General features: G+C 28.9%; 1 protein-coding gene across 1 annotated transcript; it reads left to right on the top strand.

The window, feature by feature from the left end:
* Positions 1 to 11,319: 11,319 nt before the first annotated feature.
* Positions 11,320 to 12,345, top strand: LOC130798763 (uncharacterized). The gene is made up of 2 exons (XM_057661861.1): positions 11,320 to 11,741; positions 12,255 to 12,345. Exons 1-2 carry the CDS (start codon positions 11,320 to 11,322, stop codon positions 12,343 to 12,345), a joined length of 513 nt encoding a protein of 170 aa, XP_057517844.1.
* Positions 12,346 to 14,487: the final 2,142 nt, after the last annotated feature.

Below are 14,487 nucleotides of genomic sequence, written 5' to 3'. Positions count from 1 at the left end.
TTAATTATTTTAAAATTCTAAGTGATCAGTCAAAGATTATAAGTTACTTTTTTAAGCTTATAAATGATCACTTTTAGGTTATAATTGATCATTTTAAGATTATAGTAATCACTTTGGTTATAATTGATAACTTTAAAATTATAAGTGACCACTTTAAAGTTATAAGTGATTACTTTAAAGTTATAGTTGATCTTTTTAAGAATGTAAGTTATCACTTTGAAATTCTAAAGTGATCATTTTAAAACTATAACTAATCTCTTTTAGATTATAATTGGTCACTTTACTATTATAAGTAAACATTTTATGGTTATAACTAACTAAATAATTATCATATGATTAAATATAAACAAACAATTAAATGAATTTATGTTAAAACAAAGAAAGGGGCAAGTCATTAACAAAGTGTGCGACAGGGCCTAGGCTAAGTCACATGCAATTTGTTCGACTTGCCTTTTTATTAATTTAAATGAAATAATCAATCTACATTAATAATTTTTGTCTAGAATGATTACGGAAATTTATATGTATTGTGTTTATGTTAAATGAGTGTTGAGTTTAATAAAAAGGTAAAAGTTACAACTTTGGAATGAAGGGGTGAAGTTGGAAAAATAATGAAAAATGGTTAAAAATAAGGAGTGAGTTAAAATGATTTGGAGGGATGTAGATGTCCTTATTTGGATAGCAGAAAGGGAGTGAGAGAATTTAAGAAGGGATATAAAGGGATTAAGTTGTTTCATTTTTTCAATATCGAATCTAGCTATAAGAGGAAAGATTTGGAAGGATAATGACATTTCCTTTTTTTCCTTCCCCTTCCTTCCTATATAAACAATGGAATATTTTACTCTCTTTTCCTCCCCTTGTTTTTCCTTCCTTCCCCTGCTTTCACATTTTTTTTTCTCCTAATCTGCTATCAAAACATAATATTAAGTTAGAGTTGATGTCCAATTACAAGTTTGAACCAATACTTAAATTGGTTAAATCTCCATTAGAAGATAATTTGATAAAAATAAGCCTAATTTAATTAAAAAATTTTCAAAATAAGTTTATAAAAAATTAAATTTTAAAATAAGTGTTATCATGTTCAAAACTAAGGTTAAAGCTTATTCACTGTTAGTTGTGAACAAGAAAAAAATCGGTAAAAAAATTAAAGTTTTGTCTGTGTTAGCAAATAGCAACAAGTCTGAAGAGAATTATATATTGTACACTACTTTATTGTGCATTATTACTACTCAATTTACACATATTGTTACTCTTCACTTTACTAACTTATATATTCTACTAACCACTTCGGCCACTAACTCACTAACATATTAAGATTAGTGCAGATTATACTATTTTAGTATGTGCTAACTTCACTCGAGACTTTCTCATAATATTGTAGATTCTAAAATTTTTGTTGATCGCCTTTGCCGCTATACCCGTTTGAATTTTGTCGTTGGCTCACCTTTTACTTTTTGGGCTTAGGGAGAAGTTTCATACTCCCTCCAATTCAGCACTGACGTCCTATTTGCTTTTTGGACACTATTTATTTCTTACTCTTAATTTGTATTTTATAATTAATCTACAAGTTAAAACATAGTCATGTGGGATCTTGTTTGATTCGTTTTAATGTAAGGATTATTCATATCAACTTTCCATAATTTTTAATAATGTACAATTAGAGATATTAAGGATTGAATAAGTGTATTGAATATAGTGAATAAAGTAAATGAGACATTAGTGGTAAATTGGAGGGAGTATTAATGTGTGTTCATGTACAATTTGTCCGTTGATTCATGCATGTTCATCTTCTGACTCTCGTACCTCCTTGAAAAAGGCCGATATTTAATAATATAGATGATAACAACAAATCATCTTATTTCTTTCTTGTTTGAGTTTGGAGCCTTACATTAATCTTATGGATGAGTCCAAATTGGAGTAAGCTAAATATAAAGAAGTCTTTAATTGGAATAATTTTTAGCGTGTCAGCTAATATTAAATTTTAAAAAGGTAAAATATTTTTTTCAATTGATTAAAATTTAAATAAAAGAATAGTAAAAACGTATATTCAAGTATAAATTAAATTGAATTAAGAATAGTTAAGCCTTAAAGGCCATGTTTGCTATGATTATGAATTCTTATTTTGGACATATCATAAGGTCTTTTTTATGTTTTTAAACTCCAGATGATTTGACTTGATATAGTTCATTTAGAAATCAATGTGATCTTGTTATACTCCGGCCACTCAGATCATTAGTGACTATTATGGAGACTGTAGGCTGGCCCCACAAATTAATACAAGTCTTTCTAGCGCACTTTGACCTCATTCGTGCGCACCCCGGAAAACTTCATAGGAGGTCACCCATCCTAAGATTGTTCCATACCAAGCACGCTTAACTGTGGAGTTCTTAATGAATGGGATCCCTAAAAAAGAATATGCATCTTACTGATATGAGTAATCTATCAATCCTTTTTAGAGCTAAAATTGGGGTATCACACTCACCTATCCTCGTTGGATTGTGGTTTCAAGACCTTTTCCCCTGCTAGGTGCACTGAACACACATCAGCCACGGCCGCAAGGTTGCTCTGATACCATTTGTAAAACCTCGGCCCCTCGGATCGCCGGTGACTACTCATGGAGAATGTAGACTGGCCCCACAAATCAACACAAGTCTTTTCAGCGTACTTTAGCCTCACTCGTACATACCCGAAAACTTCTCAAGAGGTCACCCATCCTAAGATTGTTCTCCACCAAGCATTAACTGTGGAGTTCTTAATGGATGGGATTCCTAGAAAAGAAAATGCATTTTATTGATATGAGTAATCTATTAATCCTTTTTAGAGCTAAATTTAAGATATCACGTATGTAATTTAAATCCTAATTTTAAATAGTTGATGTTAATCCATAACCGAAAATTAAACTTTATTTCAGAAAGAGAAGCCAGGATCAAAAATTCTAATTTGTATAATTTTGACCATCCCAAATGGTTTAAATAAAATGAACTTCTATAGGTCTAGCTAGTAAGGCTATGGAAAAGGTTTACTCCTCTATCACTTTGTATTTACTGTCAAAAGTAATATTTTAGTGAAAATAATTCATTGTGTGAGAAAAAAATTACTCTTAATACTCTGTCCATTTCACTGAAAATGTCTTATTAACTTTTTGACATTATTTACTTATTACTCTTAATTTGTATTTTATTCTTAATCTATAAAGTAAAAAAATTGTCAAGTGAGATCTTGTTTGATTCATATCAATGTAAAAATTATTAATATCTATTTTTTATAATACATCGTAATGTATAATAAGATATATTAAGCATTAAATAAGTAAATTGAATAATGTAAAAAAGTAAATGAGACATTTTCGATAGAGATGGTAATAAAATTATAGAATAAAGGGACTATATTTGTATATGAATATGAGTGACAAAACTATAGAAAAAGGTAAAAAGTATAAGTATTACCACCTTAAAAACCGGATTCAACTCTTTACATCTAACATATGATTAAGAGGGGAAAAGGGAAATAAAGCATCCCTATATTCCTCGAACGACCACCCTTTGGAATCTTTGATAGTTTGAAATGGAGTACATGATTCAAGAAAGAACGTAAGTACGTAACTAAGAAGTACATTCATGCTTTGTTTGATTTGCATATAAAAACTAAGCATTCTAACTTTGGGTTTGTGTAGGAAACATCCCTTTCCGGCAAAGGTTACTTACAACTATAGTTGTTCGGCTACTCGTCAAGTTTGATTCATCCGACTCAAAAAACGGGTGAATTTGGACAATGGTTTTCAAAAAAAAAATAAAATTTGGACGGGTAATACCCACCTGCCAGGATAAATGGGCGGGTAGTAACGTCAAAAAAATACCGGCGGATATGTCCGCCCACCCTCTAAGTTTAGTATATTAATTATTGAATAATTAATTCTATTGATTATGAAACTAGTAGTCTGCTGTCTAGTACTTCTAGTCTACTACATACCCAACTTTAGTAATTAAAGTCCATATTTATTTTAATAATTTTTCTAATTTATTATGATTGGAGAGGTATATGTCTGGATTTCGTACTCTGTAGTAAGATAAATCGATGATGCAATGCTTTTGTTGGATTATCCAACATAATGTTTATATTCATGTAATTTGAGTATTTTGAAACTTTTTATGTATTTGGAGAATTTTTGACAATGTATTGTATTTTAATTGTTATTAAAACTTAACTTTATAATTTGTATTACAATTTTAATTTTTATATAATAAATACCCGCCTACCTACGGGTCCCGCCCGCTTTAAAAATGGGCGGGTAGCGACAAAAAAATATGCCCGTAAATACGCATAGGCTTTTAAATATTTGAGCTCACGAGTACACTTTTTAGGCACTATCCAATCCACTACCCATCCAAACCCATCCATAAACAAGTATACTATAGAATATCACTATCCACACTGAATTGTATTGGAAAACATATATTACATCCCTCTATTTTTTTTTACCCTCTATCTTTTCTCATCCAAGCATATATTACATTAGTGTGATCGGTAGCAAAAGAAAATTTTGATAAAATCATGTGTATCAAAAATACTCTTTCCGTTTCCATTTCATGTTATTACAAGAAATATTTTATTTAAAAAGAGAGATATATATGATTTTAATTTTTATGTATATTTAAAAGTTAAAATATTTTTATGTGAGATCATGTTAAATTCGTGTGGACATATAAAATTTTATTATATATTTTTAGTAATTTTAATTTTATGAGAAACATTTATAAATATTGAACTTCGAACACCTATTTGATTATACATTAACCGTAATATATAAAATAGATTTGAATAATAAATATGTAGTTACACATTAGTTATAATATATAAAATAATTAAGCTTAAATAATAAATAATCGTGAAATGATCAAGGGGGTGTTTGGCAATTTAGTGAGTTGGAGTATTTTCATGCCCGCTTAAATGTCTTTTTGCATCAATAATCTTTCTGCTATCGGCTAAATTTTACCAAATACTCTTAAGTAACAAACTAATAAATTCAGCTGAAAATCAGTTATTTCAATCAACTATCAATTATCAACTAACTATAAGTTGTTCGCCAAACAGCCCATTAACTTTTGCAAGAATTTTGGAGGAAGTAGAGAAGTATGTCGTTGCACAACATGATATTATGTGGAGTACATTATTTTTGTACAGAAAATGATAGATGAGCGAGCAATGCACTTTAGTGCTTAGCCTTATTTGCTCAAACCTCTCTTGTTGGTACTCCATTAGTTTCTCAAATTATTATTTTAATGAATTATTATTTTTAAAAGCGTATAGCAATTAAATTTTTTATATATTTTATTAATTACATGAACTTATTTAAGCATGTAATTTATCCATATACGATTTACTTTGAGTATGCGTTATAATAAGTATATCAATTTAAGTTACAGAAAATATACATGCAAAAACAAATCATTCAATAATATTTTTAATTAAATTGAAATTAATCGAATAATATCTATTACAATTTTCCTAATATTCTTCACAATATATATTTACATGGATTTGGCGAATAAAATAAAATTGTTCTTTAGTAATAATTTCTTTTATGGATGATCACTACAAAAATAACTCATTTTAGAGACAAAATCAATTTCTGTATAAACATGTTAAGCGACAAAAATGGAGACAAAAATGCTTTGTCGCCAGCTTGTAACAAAGTGTTTGTCGCTTAAATTGTCGCTAAAATAAAGATAGAGAACTAGCGACAAGTTTAGCTACAAAAACTTTGTAGCTAAACCATTTTTTATTTTCAAAATTCAAACTAGCATTCTTTGGTGACAAATTTAGCCACAAACCTTTTGTTTCTAAACTTTTATCCGGATTTTAAATTCGAACTTCAATTTGCTTTCTAATTTCATTCTTCAAATTTATTCTTCTTCTTTTCCAACTTCTCTCTACATACTAAGTTTTTCTTCTCCTTCTCTCTAACTCTCACCATTCAATTCGATGGCTTTCCGGCAATTCTCCGGTGGTTTCTCCTTCCCTTTGCACATGTAAGCTCATACTTTAACTATTTTATTTTTTAGTTGTTCTCAAATTTTATGGTTGGTTTTTTCATTGTTCATGTGATGTTTCATGTTCAACTACATGTGGTTGTTTTTCTCTCTTTTTTTTCATATTCATGTGTTTTTTAAATTTCATGTTTACTTTCATGAATGTCGAAATTTAACATATACATTAATGATTATGTTTATTTCACGGCTGATTTTGTCTTTTTTTTTAGAATTTTATAGCTTTGTTTTTGGTAAAATATATTGTTGTTTTTAATATACAATGTTGTTGTTTTTGGTAGAATTTCGTAATTATTTTTTAATTTATGTGGGTCAGGTGCTCGTCATGATAAGGATGGTGATATGGGAGGTAGCCCTGGTGGATCTGGTGGATTCGTGGATTGCATAGTGCTCAAGATGATTGTAGTTGTTCTACTCGTAGTGGTTATTACTACTTTGTTTAGACATTGATTTTTGTATACGCGTTAATTCAAATAATAATTTTTGTAATATATATCTAATATTTGGAATCTGGTATTTTTTGTATTTTAATTAATGATTAGTTTAATTATATATTAAATTTCAATTTAATTATTTTTGTTGATTATGTATAGTTTTGAAGTATTATTTATAAAAAATAATTGAATATTTGTTATTATTGTTAAATAATAATAGTAATAATTACTATTATTATTTAATGTTAATTACAATAATTTAATTATTTTTTTAGAACCTGTAAATTAAATTAACGACAAAATAGGAGACAATATTTGAGTTTTGTCGTCAAATCAGCGACACTTTTAGCGATAAAATTTTAAGTTAAAAGGACTTTATTGACAAAATACGTGACAAAAGCCCTTTATCGCTTAAGGGTTGTGTAATTGTAGTGGATTAGTTAAGAAAATTTCTGTATTAAGGTGAAAAATGGAAATCAAAAAACTTGTTAGGAATAGACAAACGCACTAGCTAGTTAGCTTCTAGGGAATAACTTTCCCAGGCCTAATAAGAACCTCTACTGTACTTGCTTTTCAATTCATCCAGCAGAAAATTGGAAAGAAGACATTATTTTCATTCTAAATTATAGTAGTATGCAATGATATATTATAGTAAGAGGGATCGATAAAGTATAAACGAAGACATGATGAAACAGCATGGCATCTAAAGAATTTAACCATCAAGCTAAGGCATAGAAGTGTTGTACTAATCAATATAATTCCTCCGTTTCAAATTACTTGCAACATTTGGGATTATTATACTATTTATTCATGACTCTTAATTTGCGGTTAGTTTTTAATATATACGTCAAAATATAGTCAAGTGGGATTTTGTTTGATTCGTCTCAAGGCAAAGATTATTAGTATCTAATTTTTATAATTCTCTATTATACATAATTTGAAACATTAACAATTGAATTAGTGAATTGAATTGCATAAAAAAAATATTGCAAGTCATTTGGACAAGGACGGCCCCAGGTTTTTATGGACCAGAGGCGAAAGATTATTTATGGGCCCCTAAACTATATATATATATATATATATATATATATATATATATATATATATATATATATATATATATATATATATATATATATATATATATATATATATCATTTGAACCTTAACACTAGTTGAAAACTAAAATTTTTTGGGCTCTGGGCGTGGACATGACTAACACTTGCTTAGGACCGACCCTGAAGATGTACATCAATTGCGCGAAAAAATTTTATCGACACATTTAATTGATCTTTTCATTATATTCATATATTTCTCTCACTTTTTTGTAAAATATAGATAATACATTCATACTTCTTGTTTTTTCCCTAAGTTTGCACAAGAGCAGTATCTCTTGCAATTTGCAAACCTCATAGGACTAAAGGAGTATCTTGAAATTTGATCTCTTTTATGTACATATATATAGTTGATTATGTTCACATGTCTTGAAGCTACGCTAGATATTTATAGTCAAATAATCGATGTATTAGCAAAATAAAATAAAGGTGTAAAAAATTAAATTATAGAGTACCGGTTTTAGATGGGAAAATCTTATAAATTAAGACAAAATTCTATAAATTATAAAAACATATTAAATTTACAATTTGATTAAAAATTAGAATTACAGACCGCAAGCGCAATTCTACTACTTTAAGCCATAGAGATTTACTTGATTTTGCTGCATTTTATTATACTCCCTCCTATTCACCTTAGGAGTTTCATTTGACTTTTCATTGATTTGAAGGAGAGTCAAAAGTGGGACCCTATGGGTAGGAAAGAGAGTGGTATTATGAATTTTTTAATGTAAGGAAGGAAAATTAGTATGGGTAATGGAGAGTATAATTGAAAATAGGATAAAGTTACTAGCATTAAAGTCAAAAACCCATATCAAAAATAGAAATGGGATAATTAAGATGACTTGACCATAAAAAGAAATGGGACACATAAGTTGAATATAAAACTTTCATGTAACAAAAAGAAATACAACCATCTAATCTGGCTAAATTAGAATCATGAAATAGTTGAAAATCAGCACTTATATCTTCATTTTAGTAAAATCTAATAATCATATTTTTTGACTCTTAACAAGACATACTTCATAGCCTTGATAAGTTATGATAGATAGCTCATTTAACTATGCATACATCATCAAAGACATACTTTATCTATTCTTACTTGTATATTTGTTATATTTGACTTTTAAAACAATTTTACGTATCATTTTAATTATTAATATATTAAACTATACATAACTAAAAACTACTTAAAAATATGTGATTAAATAATTCAAACAGGATTCTACTCTAATATATTTTTTCTTACACATAAACCATAATATATAATATAAGCTTAAATGACGAATATTTATTTACCAATAATTGTAATAAAACAACTACTCTCTCTGTTCTTTATTATACTTTCCATTAGGATTATTCTATTTTAAGGGAAGAGAAATTTAAATACAATTTTAAGAGAGATATAAAAGATAAAATATCTCCATGAAAATCTTGTTTGATTTGTTTTTATGTATAATTTTTTATTATATATTTTTAATAATTTTTTATAATGTATATTTGGATATATTAAGGCTTAAAAATTATTTTAAAAATTATAAAAAAGCAAATGGAAAGAAAAAAAACGAACAAATTAACAAGTATGTCAAAACGAAAAACAAAAGTATGATTATGGTAGAATGAGTAGAGTCCATTACTCCATGCATGACAAAAAATTAATCCTAAGTCTAATTTCCATGGATTATTGCATTATGCCACAATATATATGGTCTCAAATAGAAAACCAATTTAAGAGTATCTCTTAAGAAAATTTTTAGCTCAATTTTTACTTCATAGGCTTAATTGTGGTCTCAAAATAGAAAACCAACAGATCTAAGGTAAATTATACGTTTAATTAATTATAAAATATAAGAATTAATATAAGATATATAAACCAAAACTTGATCAATTTAAAGTGTCCATCAACTAAATCATTGTATATTACTAAGATATAAATAAGGTAAAATTATGATATTTTATACTATAAGAATTATAATAAATTCTATGTACTTATATAATTTTTAGTGAACTCCTTTCGAAAAAAAATAATTTTAGTGAACTTGTTATTATCATGTGAGGTTATATTTTTAACATATATACTTTAATAATTGACAGAGAGAGATCGATTAGGGGAGAATTTATGATCGCACCAAGTATCTTCATTACTCAACTTTCTGAGCTGGTTGAATCTACAAATTAGGGTTTATTGTAAGCTTGGAAAATTGACCGATGAAAACATGTAAATGACCATCAAACACTTTATGCCCATCTCACATTAAACATGTAGCTACTTTTATGCAAAATCGTCTCTCAATAAAAATATCTCAAAACAATAAGTTCATCCGACCCCTCTTGTATGAAACCGTCTCATTGTAAGACAAGTCCATACAAAAGTCTATTATGCTAAAAGTTTCAATTTTTAGGCTATTTAACCCAATTATAAACACATCTCATGGTGAAACGTTTCATACAAGAATATAATTTGTGAAATTCATATAATCATTTTTCTTGTAATTCGTATTAATCGAGTTATTTAGCCCGTGTATGGAATGCGTCTCATATACATTGACTATATCATAACAATTTGTGTTAGACATGAATTGATCTTTTTACACAATATTAACTAGCTCATTAAATATTCTATTGAATGAAGCATACAAAGGTTATGATATAATTATACTAATATATATGAGGAGTATAATGAATAAATCAATAGATCAAAAGGAAGAATACAAAATACTTTTAAGAAAATTGAGGAAAAAAAGGAAAAATATTTATTATACCAATCAAATTATAGAACCTCTCTTTCAAATCCAAAAAAAAAAGGCATACAATTAATTAATCAAAACCCACACAAATAACATGATGATAGAACTCGAAAAAAAAAAAGGAAGAAATTGATATAGATCTACCTAATAAATTAATTAAGCAGCTAGGGCTAAACAAACAATCGGACCAGGATGCTTGATTCCCCGTGATGAGCAACTCCAGATCATAGAGAAAAAGAAAGAAAGAAAAAAAAACCCTTTTCTTTAATTTCTTTAACTTCAACTTCTTATTCTTGGGTTGCTTCATATAATAGCATGAAAAACCATTATCAACATTACATTGATGATGATGATATTGGTGATGATGATGTTATGGTGCTTTTGAGAGAAGGTAAGGGTTGAAATAAGAAGAAAGACATAAGAAGATGGTGGAAGATATGATGATGATGATGATGAAGAGAATAAGTGAGGGTGTAATGATGAAGAAGAGTGAGAGGGTAGGGTAGTAAAGGACTAGAGGAATATGAGTTTGAGTATGATGAAGAGAATAACATCATTATGATGAATGATGATGATTCTTTTGGTTGTGGGAATTACGAGCGTTAGAGCATTTATTATGATGATTTAATTTTAGATTATATGACCAAATTAGAGTAATTTTATTCTTAATGGTGATCTAAATTGGGTGGGTTGCGGGAAAGATCCAGAAAAAAGTCACAATGTACCCGTTTTATTGAATGGTCACTAATTTTTTTTCCATTCAATTTGCCACATGTCAGCGTCCGCATTGACCGGCCAAAAACATGCAGCTACCACCGGACACATACTGCAGTCTCTTTTCCACGTCGCGTGCTGTGATTAGCTCTAAAAAAATAGCCATTTATTTATTTTAATGGCTATTTTCCTATTTAATTAAATTTTTTTAAAAAAAATAATTATACCAACGGTCATATTTTTTTTAGATCTATAAAATGACTTAATGAGACCTATTTTTATATTTACATGTTTTCTTCTTATTTTCCTACTTTTTGCCCAACAACAAGAAGCAGTAAGAAAGGATCTGGAGCGAGCATTTGGATTGTTGCAAACTCGATTTGCAATAATTATAAAGCCTTCACTTGCTTGGGATGAGGAACGACTTTCTGATATAATTACTTCTTGTATAATTATGCATACGATAGTGCAAGATAAAAGAGATAGATATACACACTCTGCTGATGGTAGAGAGTTTATGGGAGATCGGCCACAAGGTCAATCGAAAGGTACAAGTGGATTAAATGATGAATTTGAGCATTACACAGATAGAATTGTTGATATCAACCGATACTTGGCAAATAAGGATGATGTTAAAGATCGACAAACACATTTATCCTTAACCGATGACTTGGTTGAAAATATCTGGTAAAAGTTTGGAAGGAATCGCAATTAATGTATCATTTAAAATTTTAGTTTTTTTAATTTGTGTATTTATTTGATGTATGCGCATTGTAATCTTTATTTGAATTTATCGAATATTCCTTAATTATTATTGATGTCTACAAATTTATATTTATTAAAAAATATTAGTTTTATTAAAAGAATAAATTTTTTTAATTAATAAAAAAGTAGATCTTTTTTAATCAAATAAAAAATTATATTAACTTTGTACATAAAAATATTTTTATGAAAAAATGAAGATAAAATGTTAGATAAATTAAGGGAGAGAAAGTATGAAAGGTAGATAAAAAGTAAGAGAGATGGGATTATGACCTTTTAAAAAGGTCATTGTTAATAAAATTAAGTTAAAAGATAAACTTTTAGAAGAAAAAAATATTGTAAAATAGTAGAATAATCTTTTTAATAGATCACCATAAATGACGCTCTTAGAGCATGTACAATGGTTAAATTTTTTTGTCCTTTTATGTTCTCTTATAGCCTCTTAAATTCTCCTCCCAATGTGCTCAAGTCTTTAAAAAAAGAGGATAACAATAACAATGCAACCTATAAGAGGAGTGATTTTAGATAATTTTTTTTGTTTTCCAACACACATTCACACGGCTAGGATTTTATTTTTATTTTTTGTAATTTTCTTGTTTTACCCAATCATATATTGACATGTGTCATATATTTATTGGCTTTTATTTTTGGTGTATGTTTAACCTAGAAAACTACTCATAACTCATAAGATAATACTCCCTACGAACCAATTTAGATGTCTCATTTGCTTGGGCACGGTGATTAAGGATGGTGTGGGGTCCATTAAAAAGGGTAAGTAGTGAAGGGTAGTTGGGTAAGTAAGGTATATTGAGGTATATTCGTAATTACTTGTGTGAACTAAGACTATTTAGGTAAAAAAAATTTGACAAAAATAGAAATGGGACAACTAAAAAGATTTTGCCAAATAAGGAAATGGGACAACTAAATTGGTTCGGAGGGAGTATAAAAAAATTGGCAAATCAAATCAAAATTATCAATAGTTCATATTTTTTTTCTCTATAAAATGAACTCAAATTTGCATATTTTACATTCACATTAAATTTTATCATTTTTTCTCACTAGATATAATTAGTATAATTATCTAATATTAGACCTTACTTTCTCATATTAATTTTTTATATTATTATAATAATAATTATGAATCCAAATAATCCAAATAACTCAAATGTTGGCCCTTTTGATTCAAATATCCTCAATGATCCTCAATTTCAAGTTGCTTTACAGTGGTTTGGACATCAATTGAGACCAATTAATTAAAGTTACACCCCTCTAAATCAAAATGTCTCACTTTTTACTCTGTTTCAACAATCTTTTAATCAATATCCTTCTTCGTTCCACCGTCCACGTTTCTGATCATTTAACTCAACAAATAGAACAATCTCCAAGGGGATTCTTATAATGGTATTCCGACTTCGGGAAGGAAGGAAACAAGACATACATATCGAAGAAATGCATGAGGAAGACGTTGAAGTGGTTCCTCAAAAAGTCTTTACCACGACTAAAAAGACAATTATAGCCCGAACGACTGGTGATCGGGCGAGTTGGAGCATACCTGAAGAGAAAGCAATTGTTTCGAGCAACATTAATGCGAGAGGAGATATAGAACGGAACACTAACACTAGAAAGGTTGGCTTATGGAATGATATAGTTAAATATTACGAGTGAGCATGGCAAGAGAACCCGAATGAGATACGTGAAAGGTCCCAAAAGTCCATGCAACTACGTTAGGATCACATCAACTCTATGGTTTCGAGATGGGTGGATATTTACGGGTATGAGCTACGCCACAAAAAGAGTGGAGACTCAACTTTGAATGTTGAAAATCGTGCGTATGCAGCTTTTGAAAAGGCAAATAAAGTCATTCCAATTGATGCATTGTTTTGAAATTATGAGAACATTTCCTAAATGGAACCCTGAAATATTACAACTCCTTTCCGAAAGTGAAGGAAGTAACAAAAATTCATGCCCTGATACACCATACGAGGAATGGATGGGTGCTTCACCAACTAGACCTGATGGGATAAAGAAGACAAAGCGCAAGGGTAAAGAAGCCGCTACCTCTTCAATGTCATCTGTAAACCTTGAATCTTTCAATTCTTCTTTTCTAGAAGTTTCAACCCATAGGATAGATCTAGGAGAGCGCATGTTTAACGTGATAAAGGAACGAGGTGAAGGAAGAAGAAAGTAGAAGGAGGATGTGACTAGGGCTGAACAAAGTTTGGTCTAAACCGTAAACCAAACCGGAATTTTAGTATTTGGTCTGGTCTACGGTTTAAATGGTTTGGTCTGTTTTTTTTCAAATTAAATTACGGTTTATGGTCTGGTCTCGTTTTTTTATTTTTCAGACCAGATTGGACCGCAAACCGTACTATGGTAAAAAATCATAATTTTGTAGTTAAAAAATTAAGTTGCTACCTAGATATTTTAAGATGTAGTTATTTTTATATAGCAATATATACTTGAATGATGTTGATGTTATCAACTAATTACAAATTATTATATTTATTAATTGTAAGTGTGAATTATTTGCATAAATACATGTATTAATTTGGATGAAAATATAAAAATAAAATACCGTAGACCAGACCAGACCATTGTAAAACGGTATGTTCCGGTCTGGTCTGGTGATTTAAATGGTCCAGTCCGGTCTAAAAAATTTTCAGACTGAAAT

This window comes from Amaranthus tricolor, chromosome 13 (genome assembly GCF_026212465.1).
Source record: "Amaranthus tricolor cultivar Red isolate AtriRed21 chromosome 13, ASM2621246v1, whole genome shotgun sequence".
Classification (NCBI taxonomy): domain Eukaryota; kingdom Viridiplantae; phylum Streptophyta; class Magnoliopsida; order Caryophyllales; family Amaranthaceae; genus Amaranthus; species Amaranthus tricolor.
The sequence above is the reverse complement of the archived record's forward strand: the minus strand, read 5'-3'. Positions and strand labels throughout refer to the sequence as shown.